Below are 15,333 nucleotides of genomic sequence, written 5' to 3' on the forward strand. Positions count from 1 at the left end.
ATGACAATGGGACATGAGATATTGGAGACATTGAGGCTTTCCTCCCCCCTTAAAATTACTAGTTGCCTGGCTGCCCTGCTATACTAAATGATTGGAACAGCAAAGCCCACCTTCATTAAAAAAAATACATGACACACAGAAGGTCTGGGCTGTCCCCTACAGTACTTCATCTCAGCACTAGATGTCTAGTTGAACGACTCAGGATGCATTTTGCATCCTGAGCACCCAGGCCATCATAATTCCAGTCTGGGCTTGCAATACTGGACAGCGTGGCCCTCAGAAATCATTTTGGCACAGCAGTGCTTGTAACTGAAGAAGGATCTGTGATGTTCGTAATCCAGCCAAAAAATAGCATTAAAGGTACTGTATTTATTGGCGTATAACACTCACTTTTTTACCCTGAAAATAGAGGGTAAACTGTGCCTGCGTGTTATACGCAGGGGGTTGTGGAAATTTTTTCTTTTCTGAAACTTCCCTCTTAAAGTTAGGGTGCGTGTTATAAGCCGATAAATACGGTAATATATATATATATATATATATATATATATACACACATATATATGTGTGTGTGTGTGTGTGTGTGTGTATGTATGTATATATATATATATATATATATATATATATATATATATATATATATATATATATATATATATATATATATATATATATATATATATATATATATATATATATATTATGTATGTATATATAAAAAAATTTTTTTTAATAACGTTGTTGATGGTTGTTTTCCAAGAGTGCCAGAGAATGAGAAGTTATGTTTTTAAATCGGTGCAAGCATGCATTTAAAGCGGTTGTAAACCGCATAATTTATTATTTTTTAATTTTTTTTAAAGCCAAAAAAGGCATAATCGGCTAGTATGCACCGCATACTAGCTGATTATGAAATACTTACCTCGGAACGAGGTGAACACCACTTACCTGGTCCACGCCGAGCAGGATGTCATCTTGCTCCGGCGTGTCCGGCGCTGTGATTGGCTGGAGATTTAAAATCGGCAGGGTCCGGCGGATGCCGGTCCTATCGCCGTGGATTTCCCCCTGCGCATGCGCCGCCCGCATTGCGAGGGGAATATCTCCTAAACCGTGCAGGTTTAGGAGATATTCTCCTTACCTACAGGTAAGCCTTATTATAGGCTTACCTGTAGGTAAAAGTCAAAATAGTGGGTTTACAACCACTTTAAAGTAAATGTGAACCCTAACCTTGTAAAACAACTCATTCAGTTTAAATGTAGTTTAAAGGCCCGTACACACAGTCAGACTTCCGGCCAACAAACTTCAAAATCAACACGTTTTCACATTTGTCCGACCGTGTGTACGCTCAATCGGACCAACTTTTTCGGGTTTCATCGGACAAAAAGTTTGGTCTGCAAAAACGGACAAACTTTACAACCACAAAAGTCTGATGGTGCCTAGTCCGACCGTGTGTACAGCAAGCCATCGGATTGTCCGAAGTATAAACACGCATGCCCAGAACCAATGTAAAGTTAACCAAAGGGTGGTGATAAAGAGCAGTAAAAACACGTGATGTTGGGAAAGTTTTAGAAAAGTTTGCAGAAAAGTCTGAGCGTGTGTATGCTATGGGTGTGACCGGACAAATCACTTCGGACAAAAATCCAAGGCAAAATTTTGTCGGATGTCCGACCGAGGCTGAATACATACTTTTTTTTTTTTTTTTATTATTATTTTTTTTTTTTTTAAATATGTGATCACATGATCTCCTCCTTTTCTCAGCTATGCAAGGGGCTTAGAAAGGTAGGGGTTGGAGAGAGTGAAGAGCTGTGCAGGGGGCATGTCAGTACAAGTCTTAACCATTGGAAGACAGGCAGGCTGTGGCACAGTCAGAAACTGACCACACTAGAAGCGATCTTCTTTTTTGCTATCGTAGTCAGTTTGAAATGAGAGAGAATCGGGACTGGTGGGGAAATTGGGTGATTCACGCACAGGGAGAAATGCTAAGTGAACAGGATACTATTTAACACAAGTAGATGGTACAACATTCACATCAGGGATATTAAATGTTAGGGTATTTTAAAGAGGCACTCCAGGCTCCTGCGGAAATAAATTAACCGTCGGCGGCTTCAAATACTGCCGCTGACTTTTAATATTGGGACTCTTGCCTGTCCAGGAATCCAGTCAGTGTCTTCATCCGAGCCAATTTTCATTGGGTGCTGCCGACATCTTCACAGCCAGTTCCCTACTGCTCTCTCATTCGGCCAGCTGCAGAGGAAGCGGGAGCGGTCACCTAATAAAACCAGGTCCCTGCTTCTCCCTCCCCACCACAAGGTGCCAAATGTGGCAGCGGAGGGGTAGAGGAGGCAGACAAGCGGCGCTTCCACTTTAAGGTTTCTGCACATGTGATCCACATTCATTTAGAAAGCATTGATGCCAGAGACAGCTGGCTTTCCATCAGTTTATATACACTATATTCTAATATGGCAGCTTTATATCTCGTGACCTTCTTTCTTTTTTATCATAAATGATAACTATATTTCCTCTTTATCAAAGTATATACACAGTCTCGAGGATTCAAGACTGTCAACACAAAAGACAGACGGCTTCAGTCAACCTCTGAACGTATTGCGGCCACTGAAAGATCTGCACCCTCGTTTATGAAGGTATGTCTGAATGCTCAACTGTAATTAAACATGTTGCTTCAAAATTGGTATTAAAGTACTTTTCGGCATTTAGAAAATAAGAATGGTTCAGCAAAAGCTTCTTTTTTTTTTTTTTTCCCCCTTTAGGGATTTTTGATGAGAGATAGGATTCCAGATGTGGAAAACTTGGACAAGATTGTGAAAAGTAAAAATGTCCCTGAAGGACAGCAGGATGCTTTTAAGACCGGCTTTGCAGAAGGATTCCTGAAAGCACAAGCTCTCACTCAGAGGACTACAGGTAATCTAGTACACCTGACTGTATCTGATGCCGTGCTTAAACATTACTTTTTACAGCGGTGTGCTCCGGATTTATCGCATGTGTATGCTCAACTGAACATGTCCGGTCCTCCCGTGATTAATGTCTACTGCTGTTGATATATTTGCTTTTGTATTGTTATATAGTGTATATATGATGTAACTGGTCCTCCATCTGAACATTCTCTGCCTTTTAAACTTTTATTTAAATCACTTCAGCCCACTCTCTGCTGAAAATGGGTCACAGGAGTGCCAAACGAATTGCACTTCTGTGACCCTTAAGAAAAGCCCAGCCAAACTAGCTTTGGCTAGAATGCTCCTTTTAATGAATATGTTGGAAAATGGTTAATAGAAAATTGAGAATTGGATGCAAAAAGTTGAAAATGAGAAACATTGGTTAACTTTCATATTCTTGATGATAATAAGCTGCTAGTTTCTCCTACTCATCTGGTCATTTCATCTTTTTTCAGAGTCACTGAAGAGGACACGGTACATACTGTTAGCTGTGATCATACTTGGACTCTACGGCTTATCCAAAACACCGTTTTTGTCAGGTAAATTTGTTTTGTGAATGTTGACTTCATTAAAATGGTTCTAAAGGCTAGGTGTGTGTGTGTGTGTGTGTGTGTGTGTGTTTTTTTTTTTTTTTTTTTATGTTAATATATTCCCTGCATCAAGGGGGGAAAAAATGCCTAACTATTCCCAAAACCCCCACCATGGGTTCACCCTTGCTATAGGGGACACCCACAGAAAGGAGCGGACAGCGCCTGCAGCCAAAGAGGCAAGTATAACGTCTTTGTTAGTTTTAATTTAAAAAAAAAAAAAAAAAATTAAAACCTCTTTATGGTCTCAAATTTGTACAATTGTAGCTGAATAAATAACATGTTACTGTATGATCTGCTCAACTAATGCTTCATGAACTTATCCTTTGCAGAATCTGTTCCATAACAATACTTTTACTGGTTCTAAACTTCTTAAAAACTTTGAAAAAGGCAAAAGTGTAATGTTTGCTGCAATCCTCACAGTGCTGATGATATATATAATATATATATATATATATATATATAATTTCATTCTCAAAGTTTTTTTATTTCTTGTGTTAAGGGTTGCCCCCCTCCCCTTTTTCAGTTTTTGTTTTAAAATCAAATTTTTTCATTTACATTTCAGTCCGTTTCCGGGCAACATCTGGCCTTGATGCAGCTGTAGATCCAATTCAGATGAAAAATGTAACGTTTGATCATGTAAAAGGGGTAAGTATGATTTGATCTTTAAGACTGGGGCTCTTGGACACGGCAGTATATTTTGACATGCTGAGTAAATTTATGCTTCTTGTGGCGCTACAGCTTTTTTCATGCCCATTAAGATGCCTAATTACAGTATACGGTGCGTGTAACTTCTGGCATTTACATGATCATGCATATGGGAGTGTTTTTCAGAACATGCATATACACATGAATGCTAGTGGTTACACGGCTTATAGCTTTGCGCTACATTTTCTGTTATTCATCTCATTGGGCAAAAATCCAGTGCAGTTGTGGCTCCAGGGTGCCACAACAAGCTTATTTTAATCTGTATGGCTTAATGTGCATTCGTTGCCGCCATATATTTAAAGTGGAGTTCCACCCATAAATATAACATTACATCAGTAGTTTTAAAAAAATGTCATTAGTCCTTTACGATTTTTATTTTTTATTTTTTAGATGCCTTCAAAGTCTTGTTGCTAGGCAGAATAGTTAATCTTCCCACTTCCTGCACCTAGGTGCTTAAGCTTCCTAACCTACACTGCACAGACTCCTGGGAATGTAGTGGGTGTAACTTTCCAGGAGTCTGTGCACTCCCCAGTCTCAAAGAATCATGTGACTTGGACAGCACAGGTGCTGAAACCTGATCTGACACTGCTTGTGCAGCACTGAGCATGTGCGAGATCTGCAAGGCTGAAATCCAGGAAGTCATACAGTCTGGCTTCATGATGCCCACACTTAAGATGGCCCAGTCAATTTCTATTTTATAAAGTGTCTAAATGCTGTAACAACCTAACAAAACGAACCTTAGTTTACAGACTAACTTTACTAGAATACATTAAGCTTGTGTATTACAGGGGTATTTATATTTAAAAAGTGAAATTGTGGCCGGAACTCCCCTTTAAGTTAATACAGTGAGCAAGTGGTTATAGCATAAAATCAACTATATTGCAACCAATCAATTTTGTGTAATGGAGTCCATTGTATAAAAGATGTAGTAAGGCCATTGGGCGGCTGAATTTGCATGAATTTATACTGTATGTAAACCATACCATTGAACTTCTTCTGTTATTTGCTCCCTTTTGGCCTGCTTGATATACTTTTGAAAGTATGTTTTGGTATATCTGCTCAATGTACAGTAGATTTTGGTTTAACTTTCTGTCACTATCATTTAAAATACACCTATGATACAAATTATAGACACTTAATTTCTTAAGTGGGCAAACTTTACAAAAGCAGCAGGGGATCAAATAATTTTCCCCACTGTAAAGGGGGGGGGACTGACCCTGCTGGTGATCCAATGAGCTGATGTCTTGCTATTCTTTGTTTCCATGCTGCACAGTTAGCATTAGTTGGCATTCTTCCCAGCTATATCTGTGAACTACAGAACACCTCCCCTCTGTTATAAAGGGAAGGACAGGCACAGGTGTATTCCTAATACACTTCCTGTCTTAGGGTGACAATGCTGCTGCTCCAAAATACAGTACAGTGAATGAATGTTGTCACCCCAGAGCAGGAGGTTTTTTGATGGGGGGGGGGGGGGGGGGTCCTAAAATAAAACAAATGAAGCCGCCACATTTAAAGAATGGTAAGCTGCAACATATTTACATTCCTGGGTTTAGATATGCTTTAAGACTTGAAGTCTTATTGGTGCTCAGTAGACTAAAGCTTGGTACACACTAAGGGGTATTTTTTTTTTCTCCCCGTTCAACCCAGCGGGCTGAATGGGGGTGAGACGGACAGATCGTTATACTAACACAAGCGAGGTTGGTGCAGAGATCTTGTGCCCCCCCCCCCTCCCCGCCTAGACACATTGGTTGGTTTGATGCTGTTTCTTCAGCATGCTCATTTGACCGAAGCCTATCATTAGATCGGCTTTTGCCAGACAGGCAGTTGTGTACATGGATTGAAAGTCGGACGGTTTCTGATTCAGCCCATGTGTATCCAGCCTCACAGTGGATAGAGATGTTTGGTGTTTAGCTGCACTTCTAGGTCCAGTCGTCCTGCTTTTTTATAGTTCTAGTTCTCATTAGACCTAAGCATTTCTATAAAAAAATAGACACCAGGCAGAGAAGCTGGAGGGTGATGGGACTTGGAAGATTCATGGATCAAGTCTGCAATAGCAGACTGACAGACCAGTATATTTCTGGTGCTGGTAGCACAGTACATTTAGGTCTCTTTCATACGACCATTTAGCCGCATACGCTGGTTTCTAGTAGTAAGATTCATGAGATTCTTGTGCCTGGAATGACATAGATGCATGTGACTAGTAGCAGCCACTCGGCCTATAAAAACAGATCACAGGCTGACAGGGCTGCCACTGTTCATATGAACCTTCACACTGTTGGGCTACCTGTGGATAGGGACACATGTCTGAGCCTAGATGCAGTTGACGGCATCCAGTCTCAGGATCTGTGGAGTCCGGTGTATGCGGCTAAATGGCGGTGTGAGGTAGTTCTTAGAATTAGACTTTACTGTTCAAAATGATTGGAATTCTCTTTTGGAGAGAGCCTGCACACCTATCATAAATACTTTTATCTCTCTCCAGATGTCATATTTCATTTTGGGTAATGGGTTCTAAATATCATGGCTGCTAGTTTTCTAAACTATTGGAAAGTTATTTGTGCAGGTAAGGAAAGCTCACTGTGCTTAATGCTATCAACAGGTTGAAGAAGCAAAAAATGAACTACAGGAAGTGGTTGAGTTCTTGAAAAATCCTCAGAAGTTCACTGTTTTAGGGGGAAAGCTTCCAAAAGGTAAGATCTACTACACGCTTTTATACGCCTCATGTGCCACATTTCTGACTGCAGGAGTTTTTTTTTTTTTTTTTTTTTTTTTTTTTTTGACACAGTGTATTTATTTAGAAGCCCCCATAACCCCATTCCCATTTCATTGTAATGCCCCGTACACACGGTCGGAATTTCCAACAACAAATGATCGCTGTGAGCTGCTTGTTGGAAAATTTGACCGTGTGTAGGCTCCATCGGACATTTGTTGTCGGAATTTCCGACAACAAATGTTTGAGAGCTGGTTCTAAATTTTTCAACAAAAGTTCTTGTTGGAAATTCCGACCGTGTACACAATTCAACACACTAAAATGCTATGCATGCTCGGTATCATTGAAGTTAATTTTTCTTGGTTCGTCGTAGTGTTGTAAATCACCGCGTTCTTGATGTTCGCAATTTCCGACAACATTTGTGTGACCGTGTGTATGAGCGAGTTTGAGCGAACGTCCGTCGGAAAAAAAATCCACAGTTTTGATGTCGGAATGTCCGATCGTGTGTACAGTAAGACTAAATTTACTAAGCTCAAGAGGCTATAATGCATAAAATGTAAACTGCTTGTGCATCGTTAGCATTTCAGTATACATTTTATTGATTTGAATCTAAAGCATCAATGGGATTCTTCCTTTTCTTAAAGCGGATGTGCCACTAAAAAACTATATTAAAAGCCAGCAGCTACAAATACTGCAGCTGCTGACTTTTAATATAAGGACACTTACCTGTCCTGGAGTCCAGCGGTGATCGCAGCAGATGACGAGCCGATCGCTCGTCACCCTGCTGCTCCCCCCTCCATCCACGGTGAGGGAACCAGGAAGTGAAGCGCTCCGGCTTCACTGCCCGGTTCCCTACGGCGCATGCGCGAGTCGCGCTGCGCCCGCCGATTGGCTCCCGCTGTGTGCTGGGAGCCGAGTGTTCCCAGCATACAACGGGGGGGGCGACGGGAAGCGGAGGAAAAACCCGTCCTTTGCCCGTATCGTAGGGCCGGAAGTGGGTGCAGATACCTGTCTGTAGACAGGTATCTGCACCCCCCTCCCCCCTGAAAGGTGTCAAATGTGACACCGGAGGGGGGGAGGGTTCCGATCAGCGGGACTCCACTTTAGAGTGGAGATCCGCTTTAAGTCCATAAATTGTATCTCCTTTGCTTAAATTGTCCTCATGCTTTTTTTTCATTTTTTTTTTTTCTTAGGTATTCTGTTAGTTGGACCACCTGGCACAGGGAAAACCCTCCTGGCTCGAGCCGTCGCTGGGGAAGCTGATGTTCCTTTCTATTACGCATCCGGTTCTGAATTTGATGAGATGTTTGTTGGGGTTGGAGCCAGTCGCATTAGGAATTTATTCAGTATGTTAATTTAGTTTTTTTATTTCCCCCTAATTGTTTACTTTACCTGTCCCTTCTTAATGGAAGCCTGCCTTGAGAGAGATGGAGGGCTGTGATTGCCTTTTGCTTCTGTGCCTGGAGTCATCGATGTAGGGCAACTATATAGAGATGAGGACTTCTGACTTTATCTTTTCTGATTTGCCTTCTTGTTCATGGTAAATGTTTCTAAATATTGAATTGTGTGGTCCAGCATTCCAATCAGGTAACAAGCACTTACAAAAAAAGGAAATTACGTTGCAAAGGCAGCCCTGTATATGTCTCATGACAGGTATACTTTATTTTATTTTTTTGGTGTCGCAATGTAGAGAATAAGATTTCCTATCATCTGTGCCCAGTCTTGCCACACAGAGTTAGGCTGGATTCACACCTATGCAGGGGATCAAAACCTATTATACACCACAATTTTTATTTTTGTATTTATTTTTTGTTCTTTAAATCAGTGGTCTCCAACCTTTTTTGGCACCGGTGACCGGCTGCATGGAAGAAAATTATGCCAAGGACCGGGGGGGGGGGGCGATATTTCGCGGGCAATGGCTAGTGTTGGCGCTTCACGGCACCATGGTTGATAAGGTGTCAGGCATTATTTATATTATTACATTGTAGTAATAAATTAAATGGTTCAACTTGCCATAATTTAGAATCAGTGGAAGCGCTGAGCGTGTCACTTGCCACTGTCGCCTGCTACCAGATGTCGATAGTCTCTTACCATGCTGCCTGTCGCCAGATGTGCAATCTCACTTGCCACATCACCTGCCACAAGATGTGGATTGTCACTTGCCACATTACCTTTTTCCAGATGCGGAAATGTCACTTCCCACATCACCTGCCACACTTACTGCCACAAGATGCAGAATGTCACTTGCCACATCACCTGTCGCACTGCCTGCCACAAGATGTGGATTGCCACCTGCCACGTTGCCTGTCACCAGATGCGGAGTGAGTGGAGCGCCCCTTGTGATATATCATGCAGACAGCTGAGCGGGTGAACTACAAGTCCCAGCACACCTCACCTGTACTCCCACACACAGCTCACCTGTCACTGTTAACGTCACATCTCTATGGGATCGCCCTTCTAGATGTGGCAGGGTTTCTCCCTCATGCTGCAGCGGTATCGCCTGGCAGAGGGAAGGTCCAGGACTCCTTCATCTGTCACTCTCTGGCTCCACCCTTCTGCAAATTTCTGCTTAGCTGTCCGGGGGGGGCAGGCAATCTGGGCCGCTGAACAAGGAATCTAAGTTCTCCCAGCGAGGAGCCGCAGGAGAGCGGCGATGCGGGGCAGGCAGTGTGAGATGTCATCTCTCTGCTCCCTGCCTAACCTCCAACACTGAGGCAGGGTACTGGCTTTGAGGGCGGAAGAGCAGCGATGCAGGGGGCGGAGAGAGACGATATCTCTGCTTGCCCGCCCGCTCACATCTTGCATCCACCCATCGCTCTCATGCCGGCAGCCCAGCATGTCTCTTGATGGCCGCCTGTTCCCCTGGCCCGTCTGCAAAAGGGCCACGGCCTGCTAGTGGGCTGCGGACCAGAGGTTGACGACCCCTGCTTTAAATGAATGAGACTGACTTGACCATAAGAAAAACTTTGTTGAAGGAGAAGTTCAGCCAAAGCTCGTTGGCTGTACTTCTCCTGTGGAGTGCAGTTTTTTTTTTTTTTTACCGAGCTCCTGTGATCTGTTTTCAGCAGACAGTGGACTAAAGCCTGCTGTCAGCTGACATGACACAGCTGGTCTGGGAAAGACTGCAACCATATGGTCAGGATTCACCCACATGCCTGGACCGGCACCCAGCTCAGCCACTAAATGCCTGATTCCCCACGCTTCCGCCCCCTCTACAACCCATCGCTCCAGTGAACGCAGGGGGGCAGAGCAGAGAGCCAGTGACTTGGTAGAGGACTGAGCAATTGGCAGTGAATGATTGCTCAGTTCTTGGCCTTCGAGCTGACGGGGGGCAGATGCAGCATCGGAGTGATGCTGCATCCACCTAGGCAAGTATGATTCCTATACAGTACTTCTGTTTTTTAAGGCAAAAAGTAAGCTCAGTTTCAAACGTTGACCCTGATTTACTGCAACTGGAAGGCATGTTGAAAGTGAATTTTAACTTCTTATGGTGAATGAGGTCAAATTTAAAATTCACTTGAAAATAGAACAGGATTATTACACAGATTATTGGATAATTAAAGTAACCACAACTTTACTTAATGCACTAAGCTGAAAACTGATTTTTGCAAGGAGAACATTCACTTTGATGGTGAATATGCTTTACTTCCTTGGTACATGGACCCCAGAGTGTGACTCTTTAACACTATGGTTCATTATATGCAATGTATTAAGTATATCTAATTACACAGCAGCTACAAATGAAGGGAATATTCTAATTTAAGTACAATTTTTATTAACAGGAGAAGCTAAGGGTAATGCACCCTGTGTTATATTTATCGATGAGTTGGATTCAGTTGGAGGTAAAAGGATTGAGTCTCCCATGCACCCATACTCCAGACAGACAATAAACCAACTGCTGGCAGAAATGGATGGGTAAGCTTATGAGTATTCATCTGTACATATGTTTTTATGGCTGTCTGATCATAACTGAATGTTAGAAGTGTGGTTTGTTGCGCTTTTATTTCTTTATAAGAACAATAGTTCTTATAAAAAGTGTAACAGCACTCGGGCTTTCACACTGAGAAGGCATGAGAGATGCTTTTCAGACACTATGTTTAGCGCTAAAACGCCTAAGAAAAAAAAAAAGTGCACATGCTGTAGAGCAAATTAAGACACCATGCAAACCGTGGGATGGATTTACTGAAACTGTAGAGTGCAAACTCTAGTGCAGCTCTGCATAGAAACCAAATTTTTAAAAAAAATTTTTTTGGTCAAAGCTTAATCAACCACTTAAGGACCGCCGCACGACGAAATACGTCGACAGAATGGCACGGCTGGGCACAAGGGCGTACATGTACATCCCCTTTAAGAACCCAGCCGTGGGTCGCGAGCTGGCGGCGTGCTTGTGACCCGGTCCAAAGCTCCGTGACCGCGCCCACGGGAGCCGATCACTGCCGGTGAGAGGTGTGTAAACAAACCATCCCTGTGGCTTGTCACCCGATCGTCTGTTCCCTGTCATAGGGAACGACGACCAGTGATGTCACGTGTCCAGCCACGCCTCCCTACAGTAAGAAACACACAAGAGGACACACTTAACCCCTTTAGCGCCCCCTAGTGGTTAACCCCATTCACTGCCATTGTCATTTTCACAGTAATCTGTGCATTTTTATAGCACTTTTCGCTGTGAAAATGACAATGGTCCCAAAAATTTGTCAAAAGTGTCCGATGTGTCCGCCATAAAGTTGCAGTCACAAAAAAAATCGCTGTTCGCCGCCATTACTAGTAAAAAAAAAAAAAATATATATATTAATAAAAATGCCATAAAACTATCCCCCTATTTTGCAAACGCTATAACTTTTGAGCAAACCAATCAATAAACGCCTATTGTGATATTTTTGGTAAAAAAAAAAATGTAGAAGAATACGTATCGGCCTAAACTGAGGAAAAGTTTTATTTTTTTTTATATATTTTTTTGGTGGATATTTATTATAGCAAAAAGTAAACAATATTGAATTTTTTCAAAATTGTCGCTCTATTTTCGTTTATAGCGCAAAAAAAAAAACGGCGGAGGTGATCAAATACCACCAAAAGAAAGCTCCTATTTGTGGAAAAAAAAGGACACCAGTTTTGTTTAGCAGCCACGTCGCACGACCGCGCAATTGTCAGTTAAAGCGACGCAGTGCCGAATCGCAAAAAGGTGCCAGGTCCTTTACCTGCATAATGGTCTGGTGCTTAAGCGGTTAAACCAGCTGAAGTTAGAAGCTGATTGGCTACCATGCACAGCTGCACCAGATTTTACACTCCAGTTTTAGTAAACCAACCCCAGTGTCCTTGGAGGAAACCCTAAACCCCCAAAACTAGAGCACCAAGGCAAGAGTGCTATCCACTTGAGTTTTCTAAACGTACACAGGGGTACATTCAGTACACTTGGGCATAGCCCCCACCTCCTAGGTGTGACAATGAATTGCTAATGCCTTCTCTGTATAGTTGTTGGCAGTTTCTATCTTTGTTCCGTTTTTAGTAGCTGCCAAGGTTCAGCAGTAAGGAACTACCCATGTATACAAAAGGAGTAAAGTCTCATTTAGGGCCTGTTGGTGGGCTTGTATCAATGGCATCAGTTTGCTATTTGCTTAAGACATTTCTGAGATCATTTAAAATTAATTGACTGGTGCATCTGACCACCTGATCTGCAGTTGACATGATTCAAGGGGCTTTTGCATTCTCATATCTTTGTACAGGAACTCGCTACAATCAGCGATGTAGAAAACGCCTTTTAATAAATGTACGCACGTGCTTAGTGATTTTGCTATTGTATCATCTGACCGTTTTTTTTTTTCTCTCCCCCCCCCTCTTGTTACAGCTTTAAGCCAAATGAAGGCGTTATAATCATTGGAGCAACAAATTTCCCTGAAGCCTTGGATAGGTATATATGCAGTAGACGTTTTAACAAATTGATCTAATTTATACCGCTTAAATACGGAATTTCAAAATGGCAGTATAACTTTTGTACTAGAAATCTAAGATACGTAGCCAACATCTACGTCAGCCAGGAGACAGTCATTTGCTCTGATGGTTTTTCACATGTTGTGGTATGTTGGCTGTAGACTTAAAGCAGACTGAAATGAGCAAAATTATTTTACTTTTTGTCTATAGTTCAAAAATGAATTCTTTCTAGACAATGCCTGCGTTTGCATGTATAGGGTAATGTAGACTCTCGACATCTGTAAAATGCACAGGAGTTACATCATCAGTGTAATGGTACCCAGTGAATAATCATGTATATCAGGGTATCGCTAATGGTTGTATTTGTTTTTTAGAACATGATTTAATGCTTTCATTGTGTTTCATTTTTTTAGTGCATTGGTAAGACCTGGACGCTTTGACATGCAAGTCACAGTTCCCTTGCCTGATGTGAAGGGTCGCTCAGAGATTATAAAATTGTACCTCAACAAAATCAAATATGATGAGTGTAAGTTTACTTATTTCATACTTTAATTTTGTGGCGTTATGGAAGTTACTAAGCTGGTCATAGACTTCAAATCTCTGTGTTCAGCAGGTGTGCTAAAGTCAATCCATTGATCGACTTGGGTACAACCAGCACGTCGGATTTTCGGCATGCAAATATTGGCATCGGTTATAGCCGATAGCAGGGCCGTCTTAATAGCATTGTGGGCCCCTGGGCAAAGTAATGCTCTGGGGCCCCTACAATGGAGACAGTGCAGGTAAACAGGCATCAAGTAGGTAGGAGGCAGACAAGCAGAGCTTCCCCTTTTGGGTGGAGCTCCGCATTAACTACATGAACAATCATTCTGCACAGCAAAGAAACGGCAGGGAAAATACGACATACATAAAGTAACAAAGCTGTCCTGTGCATATAATATATCTGCTAGATTGATGCACTCTGACACCCCCCCCCCCCTACACCCCAGATACAGTGAGGAAAATAAGTATTTGAACACCCTGCTATTTTGCAAGTTCTCCCACTTGGAAATCATGGAGGGGTCTGAAATTGTCATCGTAGGTGCATGTCCACCGTGAAAGACATAATCAAAAAAAAAAATCCAGAAATCACAATTTATGATTTTTTAACTATTTATTTGTATGATACAGCTGCAAATAAGTATTTTAACACCTGTCTACCAGCTAGAATTCTGACCCTCAAAGACCTGTTAGTCTGCCTCTAAAATGTCCACCTCCACTCCATTTATTATCCTAAATTAGATGCACCTGTTTGAGGTCATTAGCTGCATAAAGACACCTGTCCACCCCATACAATCAGTAAGAATCCAACTACTAACATGGCCAAGACCAAAGAGCTGTCCAAAGACACTAGAGACAAAATTGTACACCTCCACAAGGCTGGAAAGGGCTACGGGGAAATTGCCAAGCAGCTTGGTGAAAAAAGGTCCACTGTTGGAGAAATCATTAGAAAATGGAAGAAGCTAAACATGACTGTCAATCTCCCTCGGACTGGGGCTCCATGCAAAATCTCACCTCGTGGGGTCTCAATGATCCTAAGAAAGGTGAGAAATCGGCCCAGGACTACACGGGAGGAGCTGGTCCATGACCTGAAAAGAGCTGGGACCACCGTTTCCAAGGTTACTGTTGGTAATACACTAAGACGTCATGGTTTGAAATCATGCATGGCACGGAAGGTTCCCCTGCTTAAACCAGCACATGTCAAGGCCCGTCTTAAGTTTGCCAATGACCATTTGGATGATCCAGAGGAGTCATGGGAGAGTCATGTGGTCAGATGAGACCAAAACAGAACTTTTTGTTCATAATTCCACTAACCGTGTTTGGAGGAAGAAGAATGATGAGTACCATCCCAAGAACACCATCCCTACTGTGAAGCATGGGGGTGGTAGCATCATGCTTTGGGGGTGTTTTTCTGCACATGGGACAGGGCAACTGCACTGTATTAAGGAGAGGATGACCGGGGCCATGTATTGCGAGATTTTGGGCAACAACCTCCTTCCCTCAGTTAGAGCTTTGAAAATGGGTCGAGGCTGGGTCTTCCAACATGACAATGACCCGAAGCACACAGCCAGGATAACCAAGAAGTGGCTCTGTAAGAAGCATATCAAGGTTCTGGCGTGGCCTAGCCAGTCTCCAGACCTAAACCCAATAGAGAATCTTTGGAGGGAGCTCAAACTCCGTGTTTCTCAGCGACAGCCCAGAAACCTGACTGATCTAGAGAAGATCTGTGTGGAGGAGTGGGCCAAAATCCCTCCTCCAGTGTGTGCAAACCTGGTGAAAAACTACAAGAAACGTTTGACCTCTGTAATTGCAAACAAAGGCTAATGTACCAAATATTAAAATTGATTTTCTCAGGTGTTCAAATACTTATTTGCAGCTGTATCATACAAATAAATGGTTAAAAAAAATCATACATTGTGATTTC

At 42.4% G+C, this 15,333-nt stretch overlaps 1 protein-coding gene across 1 annotated transcript in view; it reads left to right on the forward strand.

Moving 5' to 3' along the window:
- The window catches only part of YME1L1 (YME1 like 1 ATPase), a 48,666-nt gene that overhangs the window by 21,760 nt on the left and 11,573 nt on the right, over positions 1-15,333 (forward strand). The window contains exons 5-13 of the mRNA XM_040352578.1: positions 2,527-2,636; positions 2,763-2,913; positions 3,401-3,484; positions 4,098-4,180; positions 6,837-6,927; positions 8,141-8,293; positions 10,730-10,862; positions 12,790-12,852; positions 13,286-13,398. Of these exons, the coding sequence (XP_040208512.1) occupies positions 2,527-2,636; positions 2,763-2,913; positions 3,401-3,484; positions 4,098-4,180; positions 6,837-6,927; positions 8,141-8,293; positions 10,730-10,862; positions 12,790-12,852; positions 13,286-13,398 (981 nt within the window). The remainder of the gene's footprint in view (positions 1-2,526; positions 2,637-2,762; positions 2,914-3,400; positions 3,485-4,097; positions 4,181-6,836; positions 6,928-8,140; positions 8,294-10,729; positions 10,863-12,789; positions 12,853-13,285; positions 13,399-15,333) is intronic.

The sequence above is a fragment of the Rana temporaria genome, chromosome 5 (assembly GCF_905171775.1).
Source record: "Rana temporaria chromosome 5, aRanTem1.1, whole genome shotgun sequence".
Taxonomy (NCBI): Eukaryota; Metazoa; Chordata; class Amphibia; order Anura; family Ranidae; genus Rana; species Rana temporaria.